This window comes from Orycteropus afer, unplaced genomic scaffold (assembly GCF_000298275.1).
Source record: "Orycteropus afer afer isolate SDZICR_OR568_19922 unplaced genomic scaffold, OryAfe1.0 scaffold00187, whole genome shotgun sequence".
Taxonomy (NCBI): domain Eukaryota; kingdom Metazoa; phylum Chordata; class Mammalia; order Tubulidentata; family Orycteropodidae; genus Orycteropus; species Orycteropus afer.
This window is the reverse complement of record NW_006921774.1, coordinates 1,154,832-1,171,630: the sequence shown is the minus strand read 5'-3', so window position 1 is coordinate 1,171,630 and position 16,799 is coordinate 1,154,832. Positions and strand designations below refer to the sequence as shown.

General features: G+C 36.1%; 1 protein-coding gene across 1 annotated transcript in view; it reads right to left on the bottom strand.

Moving 5' to 3' along the window:
- Positions 1–16,799, bottom strand: part of DDX1 (DEAD-box helicase 1) — a 50,413-nt gene that overhangs the window by 26,928 nt on the left and 6,686 nt on the right. Inside the window, exons 2-11 of the mRNA XM_007947488.1 lie at positions 16,623–16,674; positions 16,021–16,084; positions 11,997–12,026; positions 10,453–10,549; positions 8,272–8,319; positions 6,322–6,405; positions 5,999–6,082; positions 5,405–5,481; positions 1,712–1,784; positions 1,493–1,505 (exon numbers count right to left, since the gene is read on the bottom strand). Of these exons, the coding sequence (XP_007945679.1) occupies positions 1,493–1,505; positions 1,712–1,784; positions 5,405–5,481; positions 5,999–6,082; positions 6,322–6,405; positions 8,272–8,319; positions 10,453–10,549; positions 11,997–12,026; positions 16,021–16,084; positions 16,623–16,674 (622 nt within the window). The remainder of the gene's footprint in view (positions 1–1,492; positions 1,506–1,711; positions 1,785–5,404; positions 5,482–5,998; positions 6,083–6,321; positions 6,406–8,271; positions 8,320–10,452; positions 10,550–11,996; positions 12,027–16,020; positions 16,085–16,622; positions 16,675–16,799) is intronic.

Here is a 16,799-nt window from a genome sequence, read left to right as displayed (position 1 = left end):
AAAAAAAAAAAAGTCTAGAAAATTCTACGGGGCAGCTCTAGTTTGTCACCTAGGGTTGCTATGAGTCAAAAATCAACTTGATGGCACTTAAAAACAACTGGATCATTTCTATTAGCATACAAACATACTACAACAGCTCCATTAAAACAGACAAACTTCCCTTTGAACCCAGCCCACCCTTTATTTACCTTCCATTTTTCTTCTCCCTTCTGTAGTAAAATGCCCTGCATTTTCCATTGTCACTATGCCCACTTCGTCTCATCCCATTTTTTCTTGAAATAATTCCTAATCAGGCCCCTATGCCCACTCTTTGCTTCATCAAAAAGTTCTTTGTCAAGCTTATCGATGAGCTTGCCAAATTCAATGGTTAATTCTTAGTTTTCATCTGTGTAGACTAGACCCGTCAGTGGCATTGAACACAATTTGTCCACTCCCTCCTCCTTGAAATAGTTTCTTCAACTGGATTGTAGGACCTCTTTTTCTCTTTATTCTTCCCCTACCACAATGAATTTCTTCCTCAATTTGCTAATTTCTAATCATAGAAACACCCCAGGCCTCATATCTCTTCTGTTATCTACTTTCATTCTTTAGGTGATCACATCTAGTCCTGAGGTTTTATATACCACCTGGCTCCCAAAGCTCTTTTCTCCAGTTCTGATCTCTCCCCTGAACTCCTGAATTGCACATTTCATTTCTTACTTTTACTTACTTAGTTACACTTAGGTACTACTTTCACCATTAGATGTCTGATGAATAACTTAAACTATGTCCAAAATCAAACTCTTACCTTCAAACTAGCTTCCTACCTGCCACCCTACCCCACCTCCCAGTCTCTTTTCAACAGAGCAGCCAAAAACCCTCTTGAAGGTAAAATCATATGACACCACTCCTTCGCTCAAAACCCTAATGGCTTCTCATTTCACTCAAAATAAAAGCCAAAGTTTTTATCATGGCCTAGAAGGCCCTGCAGGAGCTCTGGTAACATAGTGCCTAAGGCATTTGACTGCTAACCAGAAGCCTGGTGATTTAAACCCACCAGCCACACTCCTCAGAAGGAAGGTTGGGCAATGTACTTCCATGATACTGCCTCGGCAACCCAAGGAGGGGTCGCTATGAGTCAGGTCCAACTCGACGGCACATAACAACAACAAAATAAGGCCCTGCATGATCTACCCTTACTACCTTCACAAGCCTAATATTCTACCACCCTTCTTCATGCTCAATGTGCTCAATTGTTATTCACATGCCCCAAGCATGCTTGCATTTTAGGGTCTTTGCATTTACTATTCTTTCTGACTGAAATGCTCTTCCAAGACAGCTGCATGGCCTACCATCCAACTTATTCAGATTTCTACTCAAATGCTACCTTCCCAGCAAAGACATCTCTGACATCCACTATTAAAAAAAGAACACTCCTAGATTGCTATCACTCCACTCCCTTAACCTGCTTTATACTCTCCTCCACAGCACTTAATACCACATGACATATTACTGTCTGTCTTTTCCTATCAGTACATAAGCCCCATAGAAGTAAAGATGTTTTATCTACTATGTTTTCTCCAGCCTCTATATGAGTATCTGCTCAATAATATCTGTTCAAAAGAAAGTCAGGGAAAGAAGGAGAGAGGACAGAGGAAGCGAGTAAAGGGATAAAAGAGAGAGAGAATATCATATATCTTTTCTCTACAAAGAAAACCCATGGGAAGCTTACCATTTTTGGAGAACTTGATATGCCCTTTATCTATATCGAGGTAACATCCAATAGTATCATGCATAGTGAATTCCTAGGAAACCAGAAAGGCAAATGCTGTTAATAGAAAGCAAAATCTTAAGTAAAGTTAAAAGTTCAAATATGCTACATCAAAATGTTGCTATTGTGTACCACTAAGTAGACTCTGGCTCATAACAACACTGTATGACAGAGTTTAACTATCTTGTAGGGTTTGCAGATGACATAATCTTGCTTGCTGAAAATGAAGAGGAATTGAAGCACTTACTAATGAAGATCAAAGACAACAGCCTTCAGTATAGATTACACCTCAACATAAAGAAAACAAAAATTCTCACAACTGGACCAATAAGCAATATCACAATAAAACAAGAAAAGATTAAAGTTGTTAATTAGGTCATTTTATTTCCTAAAATTTCCAAGGCAGTATCACGGAAGTAGATTGCCCAACTTCCTTCTGAGGAGTGTGGCTGGTGGGTTTAAACCACCAGGCTTCTGGTTAGCAGTCAAATGCCTTAGGCACTACACTACCAGAGCTCCTGCAGGGCCTTCTAGTCCATGATAAAAACTTTGGCTTTTATTTTGAATGAGATGAGAAGCCATTAGGGTTCTCATTAATTAGGTTATTTTACTTGGATCCACAATCAACCCCTGTGGAAGAAGCAGCAGCCAAGAAATAAGATGTTGTTGTAGTGTGCTGGGAAAATCTGCTGCAAAAGAGCTCTTCAAATGAGCAAAGATGTCACTTGGAAGACTAAGGTGCAAGTGACCCAAGCCACGGTATTTTCAATCACCTCATTATGTATGGGAAAGCTGGACAATGAATAAGAAAGACCAAAGAAGAATTGATGCATTTCAATTGTGATGTTGGTGAAGAATATTAAAGGTATCATGGACTGCCAGAAGAACGAATAAATCCGTTTTAGAAGAGGCATAGCCTGAACACTCCTGAGAAGAAAGGATGGCCAGACTTTGTCTCTCATACTTTGGTCATGTTATCAGAAGGGACCAGTACCTGGAAAAGAATATCATGCTTAAGTGAGTCAGAAAAAAAGGGGCAAGACCCTCAACAAGAAGGACCGGCAGGGTGGCTACAACAATGGACTCAAGCATAGCAACAATTGTGAGGATGGCTCACCAGACACTGTTTCATTCTGCTGTCCACAGGGTCACTATGAGTCTGAAGCCAATCAATGGCAATCTTTAGTTTCAAAATAATTTCTTGCAGCTTTCGTGTAGGTTTAAAAAATGCTTATTTAGAACATATTATATATAATAATGGGAGCTCTGGTAGCGTAGTGTCTAAGGCACTTGACTGCTAACCAGAAGGCTGGCGGTTCAAACCCACCAACCACTCCTCGGAAGGAAGATGAGGCAATCTAATTCCATAGTGATACTGACTTGGAAACCCAAGGAGGGGTCACTATGAGTCTGGTCCAACTCAACGGCACATAACAACAATATAACATATATAATAATGGGAGCTCTGGTGGCATAGTGCCTAAGGCATGTGACTGCTAACCAGAAGGCTTTCAGTTCAAACCCACAAGCCACAACTCAGAAGGAAGGTTGGGCAATCTACTTCCGTAGTGACATACTGCCTCAGAAACCCAAGGAAGGGTCGCTATGAGTCGGATCTGACTCCACGGCAGTGAGTTTTTTTTTTTCTTTTCATACATATATAATAATAGAAGCATCTCACAGGCTTTTTAGAATAAAGGGGGTATTTTGGTTCATCAGACATTACTATATATTTCGAATAAATAAATTGAGAGTTTGGACAACAGGATTTCCATATGCAAAATAATGACATTGGACCTCTACCTCACATCATATGTAAAAATTAACTGAAAATGAATCAAACACCTAAATAAAAGAAATTCTTAGAAGAAAAACCAAACCAGGTGCCACAGAGTTGACGCCAACTTATGGCAACCCATGTATGTTAGAAGTGTGTCCCACAGGGTTTTCAATGGTTGATTTTTTTAAAAGCAGATTGCCAGGCCTTTCTTCCAAGTTGCTTCTGGGTGGACTCAAACCTCCAACCCCTCCGTTAACTGTATTATCCACCAGGGACTCCAATTAGAAGAAAACATAGGGGTAAAACTTATATTTCATAATGCATTCTTAGAGATGACACCAAAGCCTGAACAACAAAAGAAAAATTGAACTTCATCAAAACAAAAAAACTTGTACATCAAAGGACGTTATTGACAAAGTTAAAAGATACCAGAATAAAAGAAAATATTTGGAAATCATATAGTTTATAAACATTTACTATCCAGAATATACAATGAAACTCTACAATTCAACAACAACAACAAAAAAAACGACCTACTCAAAAAACAGGCAAAATACTTCAGTAGACATTTCTCCAAATAAGATATATAAATGAACAAGAAGAACATGAAAAGATGCTTGACATCATTAACCATTAGTGAAATGTAAATCAAAACGAGATACCACTCCATACCCAATAGGATGGTTATGATTAAAACAATATCAACAATAGAAAATAATGTGTTGCCAAGGATATGGAGAAATTGGAACCTTCACTCACTGAAGGTAGAAATGTAAAACGATGCAGCCACTGTGGAAAACAATTCAGCAGCTCCTCAAAAAGTTAAACATAGAATTACCATATGATCAAGCAATTCCTTTCCTAGGATATACCCAAATGAATTGAAAGAAGGGACTCAAAGAGATATCTGTCCACTAATGCTCACTGCTACATTATTCATGATAGTCAAAAGCTGGAAAAAACCCAAGTGTACACCAACAGATGAATGGCTAAACAAAATGTATATCCATACAATGGAATATTATTCTACCCTAAAAAAAGAAATGAAGTTGTAATACATGCTATAACATGAACCTTGGAAATATGATTCCAAGTGAAATAAGCTAGACACAAAAGGACAAACAGTATATGATCTCATTTGTATAAAATATCTAGTATAAACAAATGCATAGACACAGACAGTAGATTAGTAGTTACCATCAGCTGGAGGATGGGGCAATGGGAGTTACTACTTAATGGGTTTAGAATCATGAAAACATTTCAGAAACAAATAGCAGTGATGTTTACACAAAATTTTGAGTATGAAAATGGTTTAAATGGCAAATTTTTTATATCTTAGCACAATTAAAAAAAAGAAGTGAGAATATATGTATTAAACCAAATACCAAACCAACCTCACTGTCATCAAGTTGATTCTGACTCACAGCAACCCCCACTGAGCTTCCAAGGCTATAAATCTTTATGGAAGCAGACTGACTGTCTCATCTATCTTCCACTCAGTGGAAGATAAAACACCAACCTTTTGGTTAGCAGCCAAATACCTTAACCACTACACCACCAAAGCTCTTATATGTATTAAAGCCAAAATCAATATGAGGTGAAGAGAAGACAAAGTAACATCAGAGGGTGTATAAAAGAAAAACTGGTATGAAAGAAAAACTGGTATAAAAGAAAAACTCTAAATACTACATATTTATCTTATTTTATAACATTTCTTTAGTGAAGTCCAAATCTGAACACGCTGTGGAAAATAAACAGAAAATCTACTTGTCTTTGTGAATCATTTCTATATCCTCAAGTCAGATCATGTGATCAAGTAAATATGCAAGAAAGCTTACTGAAGCTACGTTGAAGGCAATAATATAATAACTTACCTCTCCATAATTATCGAACTGTTTATTATGGGATTTCTTTCCTGTTCCACCAAAGCCAAATCCAAACTTGTCAGTACCTGGATTTAAAGTGTAGTGAGGGTAAATATAAAGTCAAAAGCCCTCTAAAAGAAGTCATTTTATTTGCATTATAATACCTCCATTTTGAAAAAACACAGGAAAAATTTCCCAAATCTTGCAAATACCTGTTTATAGCTTAAGAAGACTATGTGACACTATGGACCCAAGTGACACTGCATCCATCTTCACTTTGGCCAATAAGAAATTCAGTTACTGAATTCAAAATAACTGCAAGCATCTATGCAGTACCCTTTGGCACATTTTCATACATACAAACTTTTTGCTGACTTCATTCAGTCTTAACTTTATTCCACCTGACTTTATATTACTATATTTTTTTAAGTTGTTTCAAATCTTGTTTTAGAATAGAGTAGGATATATATAAGTAACATTATTCTCCTGTCCCTCAAATATAAACTTTGCATGGGTAAGTTTGCACTGCTTTTGAAAATAACAAAAATGTTAACAAAATCCACAAACGTAAATCAATACAGTCAGTTATTTAGAGATACTTACCTAGGTCTAAGGAAGCCTGCATGGTAGACCACCCAACTCTGCATAATCCTTGGTCATGACAAGATACTTCATAGTAGTGTTTCCCTACAAGGGCAAAACACTTGGAAATTTACATAAATTATCTCACACACCTGACTCATTTATTATGTAACCACTTTTCCATTATTTCTGAACTACAATTTTCTACATACCAAATGAAGAATTTTAGGTCTTTTTGTACCATTAAACATTTTTTCAAATCCTCAAGTTAAAGCTATTTAAAGAAAATTCAAGTAAATACACTGCCTCAAAAATTTGTACAAGTACAAATGCTGTTCAAATACCTTTCATTAATCCTTTAGTAGCTCTACACCCATGCCATTCCTTCACTTCTCTGCTCTGACAACAAAGACCATCAGACCCAATTGCTAGACATGAGAAAAAAAACACAGAAAAATGTCAGTACAGATTGTAAATCACGCATTCTGAAATAAGTATCATTCAATCTCACTAATATGGGTAATTCCTCCACTTGCTACAACATTCCAGATGCTGAGACTTGCTGATTCCTGATTGATAGCAGTATCCTCCCCATGAGTAATTATTCTCATTCATCCCTTGGCTGTCCTTGTTTGGCCTTGTTGAAGGCTAGTTTCTATAATGTTATCTGCGAACTAGGACAAGATTTTACAGCAACAAATCTGAAAACATCAGCACAACCCTTAACCTGAGTTACATTAGTCCACCAACACAAATGTGCTTAGACAATTATTCTTTAACATCCTTTAAAGAAGGATGATGCAGTAATATTTATTGTTTTTATCTTATGCTTAGAGCTTGACTGAATAAAAGTAACTGTCTCTGGTCTGTTCTCCAAACCATGGATCCAGAAATCTTACAGGAAAGTAGGGAGAAGTGTGCATAAATATATATATATATATATATATATTTGTTATTTGCTAATATTAGGACTCTAAAGGTGGGGTTTATATTATATGTCACCATCAGTCACAGTAAAATCCATAAAGTACGTGCATATTAGCAAGGATTTAGCTTTGTTTGTATTGAAAAGAAATTATTATCTCTCCCTTGCTTCATGTTTGCAAGTCATATTCAGCACCTGAATGTAAAATAAACTTTAGAAATCACTTCTTAATGTATAAAAATCACATCATATGTTTTATTTTACTTACCAGAGATCAAAATTATTTGAAGTATAAATTCTTGCTCATATGGACATTGTATTATATAACTTAAAACTTATTATAACTTTTTAAGTTCTTTACCAATGGCAAATCCTTAAAACTGTTATATTTAAAATTTCTTATTTTCTTTATACACACACACACACAAATTGTGTATCTTATGGTAGAGGGTACTAGCCTTTCTTTATCATGGTTGCTCAGGATCAACTCTACATTTCTCTAGAGCCTGCATTATTTTGATCATCAATACCTGGTGAAAATTCCTCCAAGTCAACTCTATAGCTCTGATTCATTCTTTCTAATGGTGTCACAATAGTCTTTGAAAACACCCTAACATTCGTTTAACATTCTCCTAGCAACAGCATTCATTTTACTGGCAGTTATCACTACAAATAACGCTGCAACATCCTTTATGTATATCCTTGCATACTGGTGCTTTTATTTCAATAAGCTAGACCCTCTAGGAGTGTATATTATGAATTTTAATAGGTAATGCTAAACTGCTTTCCAGAAAGGGAACAATAACTTATATTTCCATAATAAAAATGTGTTCTCTCTTTTGAACTTTTGCAAACCAAGGGGTACAAAGCAACAACTTTATTAGTTATTTACATAAGAATCTCTACTAGTTCATAAGGATTATCTTTCATCAGCATTACAAAATTCTTCTCTATCAATTTTCTACTGTATTTTTTTAATATCTCTTCCAAAAATTTTTTATACAAATATATGTGTTTTCTTTTACAATTTCTGAGTTTCCTGTTTCTTAGAAAAATTCCTTCATAAATTGTTACGTGGTTTTCTATGTGTTAAAACTTATATATTATCCTTCTCCTACCAATATGAAATACTTTTTTTCCTTTGTATTAACTTCTCATATACACTCGAATTTATTTCCATTATATTTCTGTGACTTGTTGTCTATTCCTATGTCAGTACTACAGTGTTTGATTGTAGTAAGTATATTCTAACATCCAGTAAATTAAATATCCCTTTACTATACGTCTGTCCTAATTTTCTTGGTATTCTCAAGCATTAGTAAAGACAAATTTCCTGAATTACAAAATCATCTGGTAAAAATCTACTTACCAAAAGCAGATCCTCTATCATATGGGTTCATTTGCCATTTGTTGAGAACTAAACAAATTAAAATAAGAAAAATTACCTACATACATGCAAAATTAAAAACTATAAAAAGTAAATATATTTTATATGATACCTAATTCCTCTAGATTCAATGTGGTTTTACACATTTTTGAATATACAGTTTTTGCTGGTTTTATTAAACACAAAACTAAAAGTGAAAACTGTTAACAATATGTGAAACATGATAATCTTATCTCCTCACTTGCTTCAGTGCACTTTGTATTAGATAACACTGATTTTTGTCATAACCACTAGGACATTAATAAAAAGAAGTTTAGGTAGCTAAACAAATTGAGTTCCATCTTATTGGAAATAACTGACCTTCAATATTTCAGGATCTAATTATTTATCATGTTATTATTATTAAAAGAAAAGCAAGTCCTTTATCTTAATTCAAAATTCACAATATTTTCTTCCTCCTCATTTAATACAGGAACTGCATTTTCCTTTTCTGGAACATCGGAACAGTCTATGGCTAATCAAAGAACTGTAATGCCTAAAGAGATCACCAGCTGCTACTGAGTCAACTATGACTCAGGATAGCCCCATGTGTTGCAGAATAGAACTGCTCTATGGGGGTTTCCTTGGAAGGAAGATGGGGAATCTACTTCTGTAGTGATACTGCCTCGGAAACCCAAGGAGGGGTCGCTATGAGTCGGGTCTGACTCGACGGCACATAACAACAACAACAACAATGGGGGTTTCAAGGCTGTGCCTTTCAGAAGCAAATCACCAGGTCTTTCTTCCCAAGTGCCTCTGGGTAGGTTCAAGTCACCAACATTTTAGTTAGTGATCAAACATTTATCTTTTATTATGCCCAGGAACTTCTACCTAAAGAACACCCTATATATTTTATACCCAAGTTGCCACTTAAAGCAAAATCCTTGCTAGCTTATTTCTGGTCAAAAGATATTAATCATCTGCTTAAACACTTTGAATGATGTGAAGTAACTTTGTTTTGAGGTTCTCCTTTCCATTATTGGCTCCATCTAGCTATTAGACTGTATCAAGTTCAAATAAAATTATCATCTAGATTATTTCTAATTAGTCCTGGTTCTGCTTTCTAGAACTACTATCTTCTCACCAGAACCCTTCAGTGATTTAAAAGTTATCCTAACTCCTTTTTTTTAGCCCATGTAAAAATCTAGTTTGTTTATTCCTCATAGATTTTTAGAACCTTACCACACTCTCTTTACCTTCTTTGGGATGCATTCTCTTTCATCAGCTTTTCTCATAAACAATAGCAGACAGTCACAAGTTATGAAACTTTTAGAACAGTCTGATACTCTAAATAATTCATATTCTATTATGTAATCTCACAATCATTTTACAAATGAGTTCATTCTATGCACTATGTAACATTATTACTGTCAAACAAAATGTTGATGCGCCAGTTCACTCCACTTAAAACTTGCTATTTTGTCACAATCCTGTTTTGTATCATGAAGTAAGAGTGACTTAGAATGTGGAACAAATTGTGTTACAATATAACAAAACCACAGATTGAGACAGAATGGAATTTAGAAGCCATTTAACAGAAACAACACAATTTACAGATGAGGAAACTGAAGTAAGATTATTCATAGTACATACAGGACCAGAAACCCTAATAAAAGGACAGTCTCCACATAAATAGGAATGAAAATAAGAAACTGAGTTTAAATTACATTTTACATTTTAACTTCCTGAGTTCCTTCTCTTAAAGACAGGAAAAAGTCATCTCTCTTCCCTATATAAGGCAATGTTTCCCACCCATTGGTTTTTTACTCCATCAATTATGTGTAAAATCCTTAAAACCTCTGCAAAAGTTATATTGATTAATCTTTGATATTAGGCAGAAGTTGTTAAGAAAACATTAAAAATAACTAAATACAATTTTTTAAATGTCAGAATTCAACATTTCACATCAGTGTTTTTCAAAAGTTAACACTACTAGCATTTTAGGAGGAACAACATTCATTTTTAATGCTCTATATCACATTTAGAATCCCTGGTTTCCAGGGCTATACCAAAAGCATCCCTAGATACTGGCAACAAAAACAGACAAACACCTCACATTTCTAAAGGCCAGGGAATAACAATCATTGACCTACACAAAAAGAAAATATTAATCCAAAAAATTACCTGAAGCACCAGTTTTAATTGTTGTTTTTCCTTTCTTGCCTTCCTGCTGATCTTTCAGAGTTTCATAAACTATCTGAATAACTGGAATACTGAAAGCCTATTGAAAAAAACATTTTCTATATTAATATGCAGATATTTAATATAATGAATTTAATAATCTATATGTTGTTGTTGTTATGTGCCTTCGAGTCAGACCCGACTCATAGCGACCCCTCCTTGGGTTTCCGAGGCAGTATCACTACGGAAGTAGATTGCCCCATCTGCCTTCCTAGGAGTGGCTGGTGGGTTTGAACCACCAGCCCTCTGGTTACCAGTCAAGTGCCTTAGGCACTATGCTACCAGAGCTCCTAATAATCTATATAGAATATGTGTAATTACTTAATGTCAGGTGTAACTTTTTTGTCATCAATAATCTATATAGATGACAAAAAAGTTACACCTGACATTAATTACACATACTCTACACTGCTGCTCTAATTTGATTTACCCAAACACAAAATACCAGTTAGATAACAGAGTTGATAAAATAAAGGAAATAGGAGCCAGATGACAGCCCAAAACAATAAGCCAAGGACACCTCTAGAATGAACCTACAGAGAAAAAATATCCAGTCTGACAGGAGATCATCTTCCATTAGAAACACCTTTATTACCATAGCCATTGTATTAATATTCCAGAAGTGAATATAAATACTAAAGATTCTATACCTATACCTCTTTCTCCAAGACCAGTTTAAAGTTGTATTCTTAAAGCCATACTGCTCACTGATCTTACTTCAAAATCAGAACAACAACAAAAAATCTCCCCCAATGGTAGGCAATCAATTCCTTACAGTTTGGAGGTAGTTGTTTCAAACTACCATTTGAAAAAAATCAAGCCGTCTGCCGTTGAGTTGATTTCAACTCAGTGACACTACAGGACAGAGTAGAACTGCCCAATAGGGTTTTCAAGGCTGAAATATTTATAGAACCAACTTTCTCCTCCAGGGCAGCTGGTAGGTTCAAATGGCTAACCTTTCAGTTAGCAGTTGAGCACTTTAATCACCACACCACTGGGACTCCTCACTATTCAAAGCTGCTTCAAAAGACAATTACAAAGTAAGTCAATTTTAAAATGTGGAACAAACTTCAAAAGCACAAAAATGACCAGAATTACTGGGCAGACGGAGATTGCTGGAACCTCTAAGACTATGGCCCTGGGTTATCCTTTAGACCTAGAAAAGGACTCACTTCCATGGACTGGCTCTCAGCTCAATAGTAGAAAGACCTACATGCAGAGCACCTACCCCAGAGAGATGCACCCCCTTTGATCAATCAACCATGAGACATCAGAAGGGTAGCATTCACATAGAGGGAAAGATGGACAGACAAGAATGTACAGATAAGGGCAAGAAGTGGGTAGTCATAGGGAGGAGAGTTTTTCATGGTTAGGGGTTGTAATCAGGCCTATGAAATCAAATGTGCATGAGCTATTGAATGTAAAACAAATATGCACCCAAAGCACAATTAAAAAAAAAAAAAAGTCAATTTAAGTTTATTACTTACACCAGTTTTTCCACTTCCTGTTTCTGCAGCCTATATGAAAAGAAAGTTGAATTTTCAGTTGCTAATTAAACATGATAGCATGTAGAAATCTTTAACACTTGACTAACTACTTTTATTTTCAGCGCATCCAGATTACCCATGTTTCTGCAGTCAGTTGTAACAACTATTACTCTCGTCACTTCTCTCCCCATTGCCTAGAATCTGCTCTCCCATTTCTTTTCCCATTATCACTATTCAAATTTAGGCCCTCACCACTGTAAGCTAATTATTACAAAAGCATCTTCACAGCATCTAATCCCTCAGAGTTATACTATAAACTGATAACAAATTAATTTTCATAAAAACACAATTCTAGCCATGTAATCTCCATGTTTAAAATCTCCCAATGCTGCCAAAATCCATTAAATGGGGAAGAGGCAGTTTCTTTAACAAACGGTATTGGCAAAACTGGATATCCATTTGCAGAAAAATGATACAAGATCCATATCTCACACCACACACAAAAACTAACCCCAGATGGATCAAAGACTTAAATGTGAAACCTGAAACTATAAAGTTCATCAAAGAAAAAATAGGGGCAAACTTAGGGGCCCTAATTTATGGTATAAGTAGACTGTTGAGCATAACCCAAAATGTACAAACAGCAGAAGATAAACTAGATGATTGGGACCTTCCAAAAGTTAAATTCTTAGGTGCATCAAAAGACTTCTCCAAAACAGTAAAAAGAGAACCTATAGATTGGAAAACAACATTCGGCAACAACATATCTGACAAGGGACTTATCTCTAAAATTCATAGAAAACTCCAATACTTAAACATCAAAAAGACAAACTATTCAATTAAAAAAATGGACAGAAGACATGAATAAACACTTCACCAAAGAAGATATTCACGCAGCCAACAAACACATGAAGAAATGTTCACGATCCTTAGTCTTTACAGAGATGCAAATCAAAACAACGAGATAACCATCTCACTCCAGCACTAAACAAAGTTCAACAAGATAGAAAATAACAAATGCTGGCAAGGCTGTGGGGAGATTAGGACCCTCATACACTGCCAGGTAATACTGTAAAATGATACAACCACATGGAAAATAATACGGTGATTCATTAAAAAGTTGAAAATAGAAGTACCACTTGATCTAGCAATCTCATTACTAGGTATATATCCTAAAGAACTGAGAGCCAGGACAAGAACAGATAGATATATGCACACCCATGTTCATCTCAGCACTATTCACAACAGCAAAGAGATGAAAACAACCTATGTGCCCATCAACAGAGGAATGTATAAGAAAACTATGATACATGCACACAATGGTATACTATGCAACACTAAAGAATAATGTAGAATCTGCGAAACATTGCATAACATGGATGAACTTGGAGGACACGTAAGCTGAGTGAAATAAGTCGATTTCAAAAGGACAAATATTGTAGTAGTCCACTGTTGCAAAAAGTCAAGGAAAGTTTTATATATGGAAGGAAACTTTCTTTGTTGGTTACCAAGGATAGAAGGGAAGGGGAGGAAAAATTGCTAGATAGGTAAGAAACAAATACTGATTTGGGTGAAGGGAAAAGCAATAAACCAAAAGCAAGTGACCAATACAATAATGTTAAGGAAAAGGAAGACAGAGGTGCACAAGAGGTATAGACAACAAAGATAAACACTTTCACATATATAATACTACATTATCAGTAATAATAAACGTTAACCTACAAGTAGCTACATTAATAGCAGGTTGAAAGATCAGGCATGCCTAGGATAAAGGGAATATACTCATGACCACATATAAGTTTGGCAGATAACATTTCTACCCACATATTTGTATGTGCTGTAAGAATGTCCATATAAATAAAACTAATGAAGCAAAGTTATAACTTCTTATAACCATCTTGAGGGAGTGAGTTGTTGGGCCTCTGGGCTTGGGACCATGGTTGCAGGGGACATCAAGCTCAACTGGCATTACATACTACACAAAAACATTGTTCTACATTCCACCTTGGTGAGTAGCAACTGGGGTCTTAAAAGCTTACAAGAAGCCATCCAGACGCAATAATTGGTCTCTCCTCATCCATAGAAAAGAAGAGTGAAGAAAACCAACGATGCATGGAAACATTAGTCCAAGGGACTAGTGGACCATATGAACCTCAGCCTATATGACCATGAGACCAGAAGAAGTAGATGGTGCCTGGCTACCACTGTTAACCACTCAGAAATGGATCAGTGCAGGTGATCCTGGATTGGGTAGGAGAACAATGTGGACAAAACTAAAAATCATAAAAAAGACTAGGCTTCTGGTCTGACAGAGATTATAAACTCCCAAGACTATAGCCCCCAGTCACTCTTTGGGCTTGGAACTGAACTCACTCCCCATGGCTTCCAGCCAAACAGACAGGCATATAAGGTGAACATTTACACCAGGTAGGTACACTCCTTAGAACAATCAATCATGGGACATCAGAAGGGCCATATTTACACAGAGTGATAGCTCAGAGTGCACGAGTGCACAGGAAAGAAGGACATAGGGAAAAGGTAACCACAGGGAAGAAATGGGAAGAGAGCTATAACATTATGGGATTGCAAGCAAAGTCATGAAACAAAATGTATATGACTGCTGTATAGAAAATGAATTTACTCTGTAAACTTTCACCCAAGTGACAATTTAAAAAAAAAAAAAAAAACTCCCAATGTTCCCTGAAAACTAAAACCAAATCCACTGCCATAGAGTTGATTCCGACTCATAGCAACCACCTTTGGTTTTCCAAGGTAAATCTTTACAGAAGTGGATTGCCTTATCTTCCTTCCACAGAGCAGCTGTTGGGTTTGAATTGCCAACCTTCCTGGTTACTAACCAAATGCCCTACCCACTATGCCACCAGAGCTCCCTCAATGCTCCCCATGGCCAACAAATACCAAATTCTTTAATATGACACTCAAGAAAGAGTCCAAATTAATCTGACTCAATTTGTACTTCAAGGGTTAGATTATCCAATAAACAAGGTAAATATGGGCTTACTTGTGCTTACTTACTAATCTGTAGTGAAGTTTCACATGTGAATTTGTTCACTATAGATAAGTAAGTACAAGTAAGCTGTGTTTACCTTCTTACTGGGTACTCAGTCCCTTTCAGGGATTATAAATTTGAAAAGAGGCTTTGCTTCTGTAGGAAAGTGCTGTGAGATTGGGGAGAGACAGGTGCCAGCCATACCTATAAGCAGGATATTTGGTATGGTGAAAAACTTACTTACTTGTGAGTAAACCCATGCTTATCTTGCTTGTTAAATAATCTGATACTGAATACGTGCCAGTACACTTCCCTCTTATCTCAAGTTACATTTCACCCCCAAACACACATATTTTATGCTACAATCATACTGAGTTACTCTTGGATCATATCCTACATTCTCTCATTCCCTATTTTGGTTGATGCTCTCGCTACCTAGAGAGCACTTCTCTTTCAACTTCCCTTGTCAAAATTATACTTCATCTAGACAGAGTTCCTTGTGCTCTTTTAAGTAGAAAGATAATTGGACTGAACCCCTCTAGTTCAATCCTATAGTACTTTGAATATCTTTTGCAGGTATCACATTTTCTTATATGGCACTTAGTTTTGTACACATCAAACTGCCCCATTGGGTTTTAGCTTCTATTGGACAAAGATTACATCTTACTCACCTCTGTATTCCCCATAGCTCCTTCTGAGTACCTTAAATGCAGTGTATTTATAACATGAATGCTTGTGAATAAATACAATGAATTTAGTGAAAATATCATTTTTGGTTTTAAGGCATTTGACTGCTAACCAGAAAGCTGGCAGTTCAAACTCACCAGCCACTCTTTGGAAGGAAGACAAGGCAATCTACTTCCATAAAGATCCTGCCTCAGAAACCCAAGCAGGGGTCACTATGAGTCCAGATCGACTCAACGACAGTAAGTGAGTATGGAGTTCTTAAAGTAGGTCACAGACAGCCCCAAAATCATGTTCCCAGCTCCAACCATCTCACCAAATTCAACATACCATAAGTACATCACCTCCTCCAAGAATCAATGGGATAGATTCAGCCTGGATATCAGTTGGGAGACTAAAAGAAACGTATTTTGAATAATTTTAGTTAGTAAAAAACACATAGTTTAAATTAAGTCATATAAGCTAATTCAGTCATGTTAAACAATAAGCCTGTGGTTGTTAGTCACCATCAAGTTGATTCCAATTCATGGAGACCCCAAGTATGCAGAGTAGAACTGCACTCCAGGGAGTTTTTAAGGCTGTGACCTTTCAGAAGCAGATTATCAGGATTTACTTCCAATGTGCCTCTAGATGGGTTTTAATCACTAACCATTTGGTTAGTAATACAGCAATTAATAATTTGTACCACTCAGGGCCTCCTTAAACAGCTGAAATAAAAATTTTATTTGGTAAATACAAGCAATCTTTCTCAGCTAGAAATACATCAATCTTTAAAAAGCAAACATTCCATAATTTAGAAAACAACAAGGAAAGATAAATTTTATTTATCCATCTTAATAGGTTAACTAGATACAAAAATACTTGTTAATATTAACAACTATTTTAATATAAAACACAGCTGGTACAGGTATATTTAAAATTCAGGTACTTACAGCCAATCCATCTCTTCCACAGCTTGTGCGATCTCAGGCATAACACCCATCTCTGAAAATAAAAATTATCTTTAAAAGCCACACATATTAAGCTAATCGTTGTTGTTAAGTGCCGTCGAGTCGTTTCTGACTCATAGCAACCCCACGCACAGCAGAACGAAACACTGCCCGATCCCG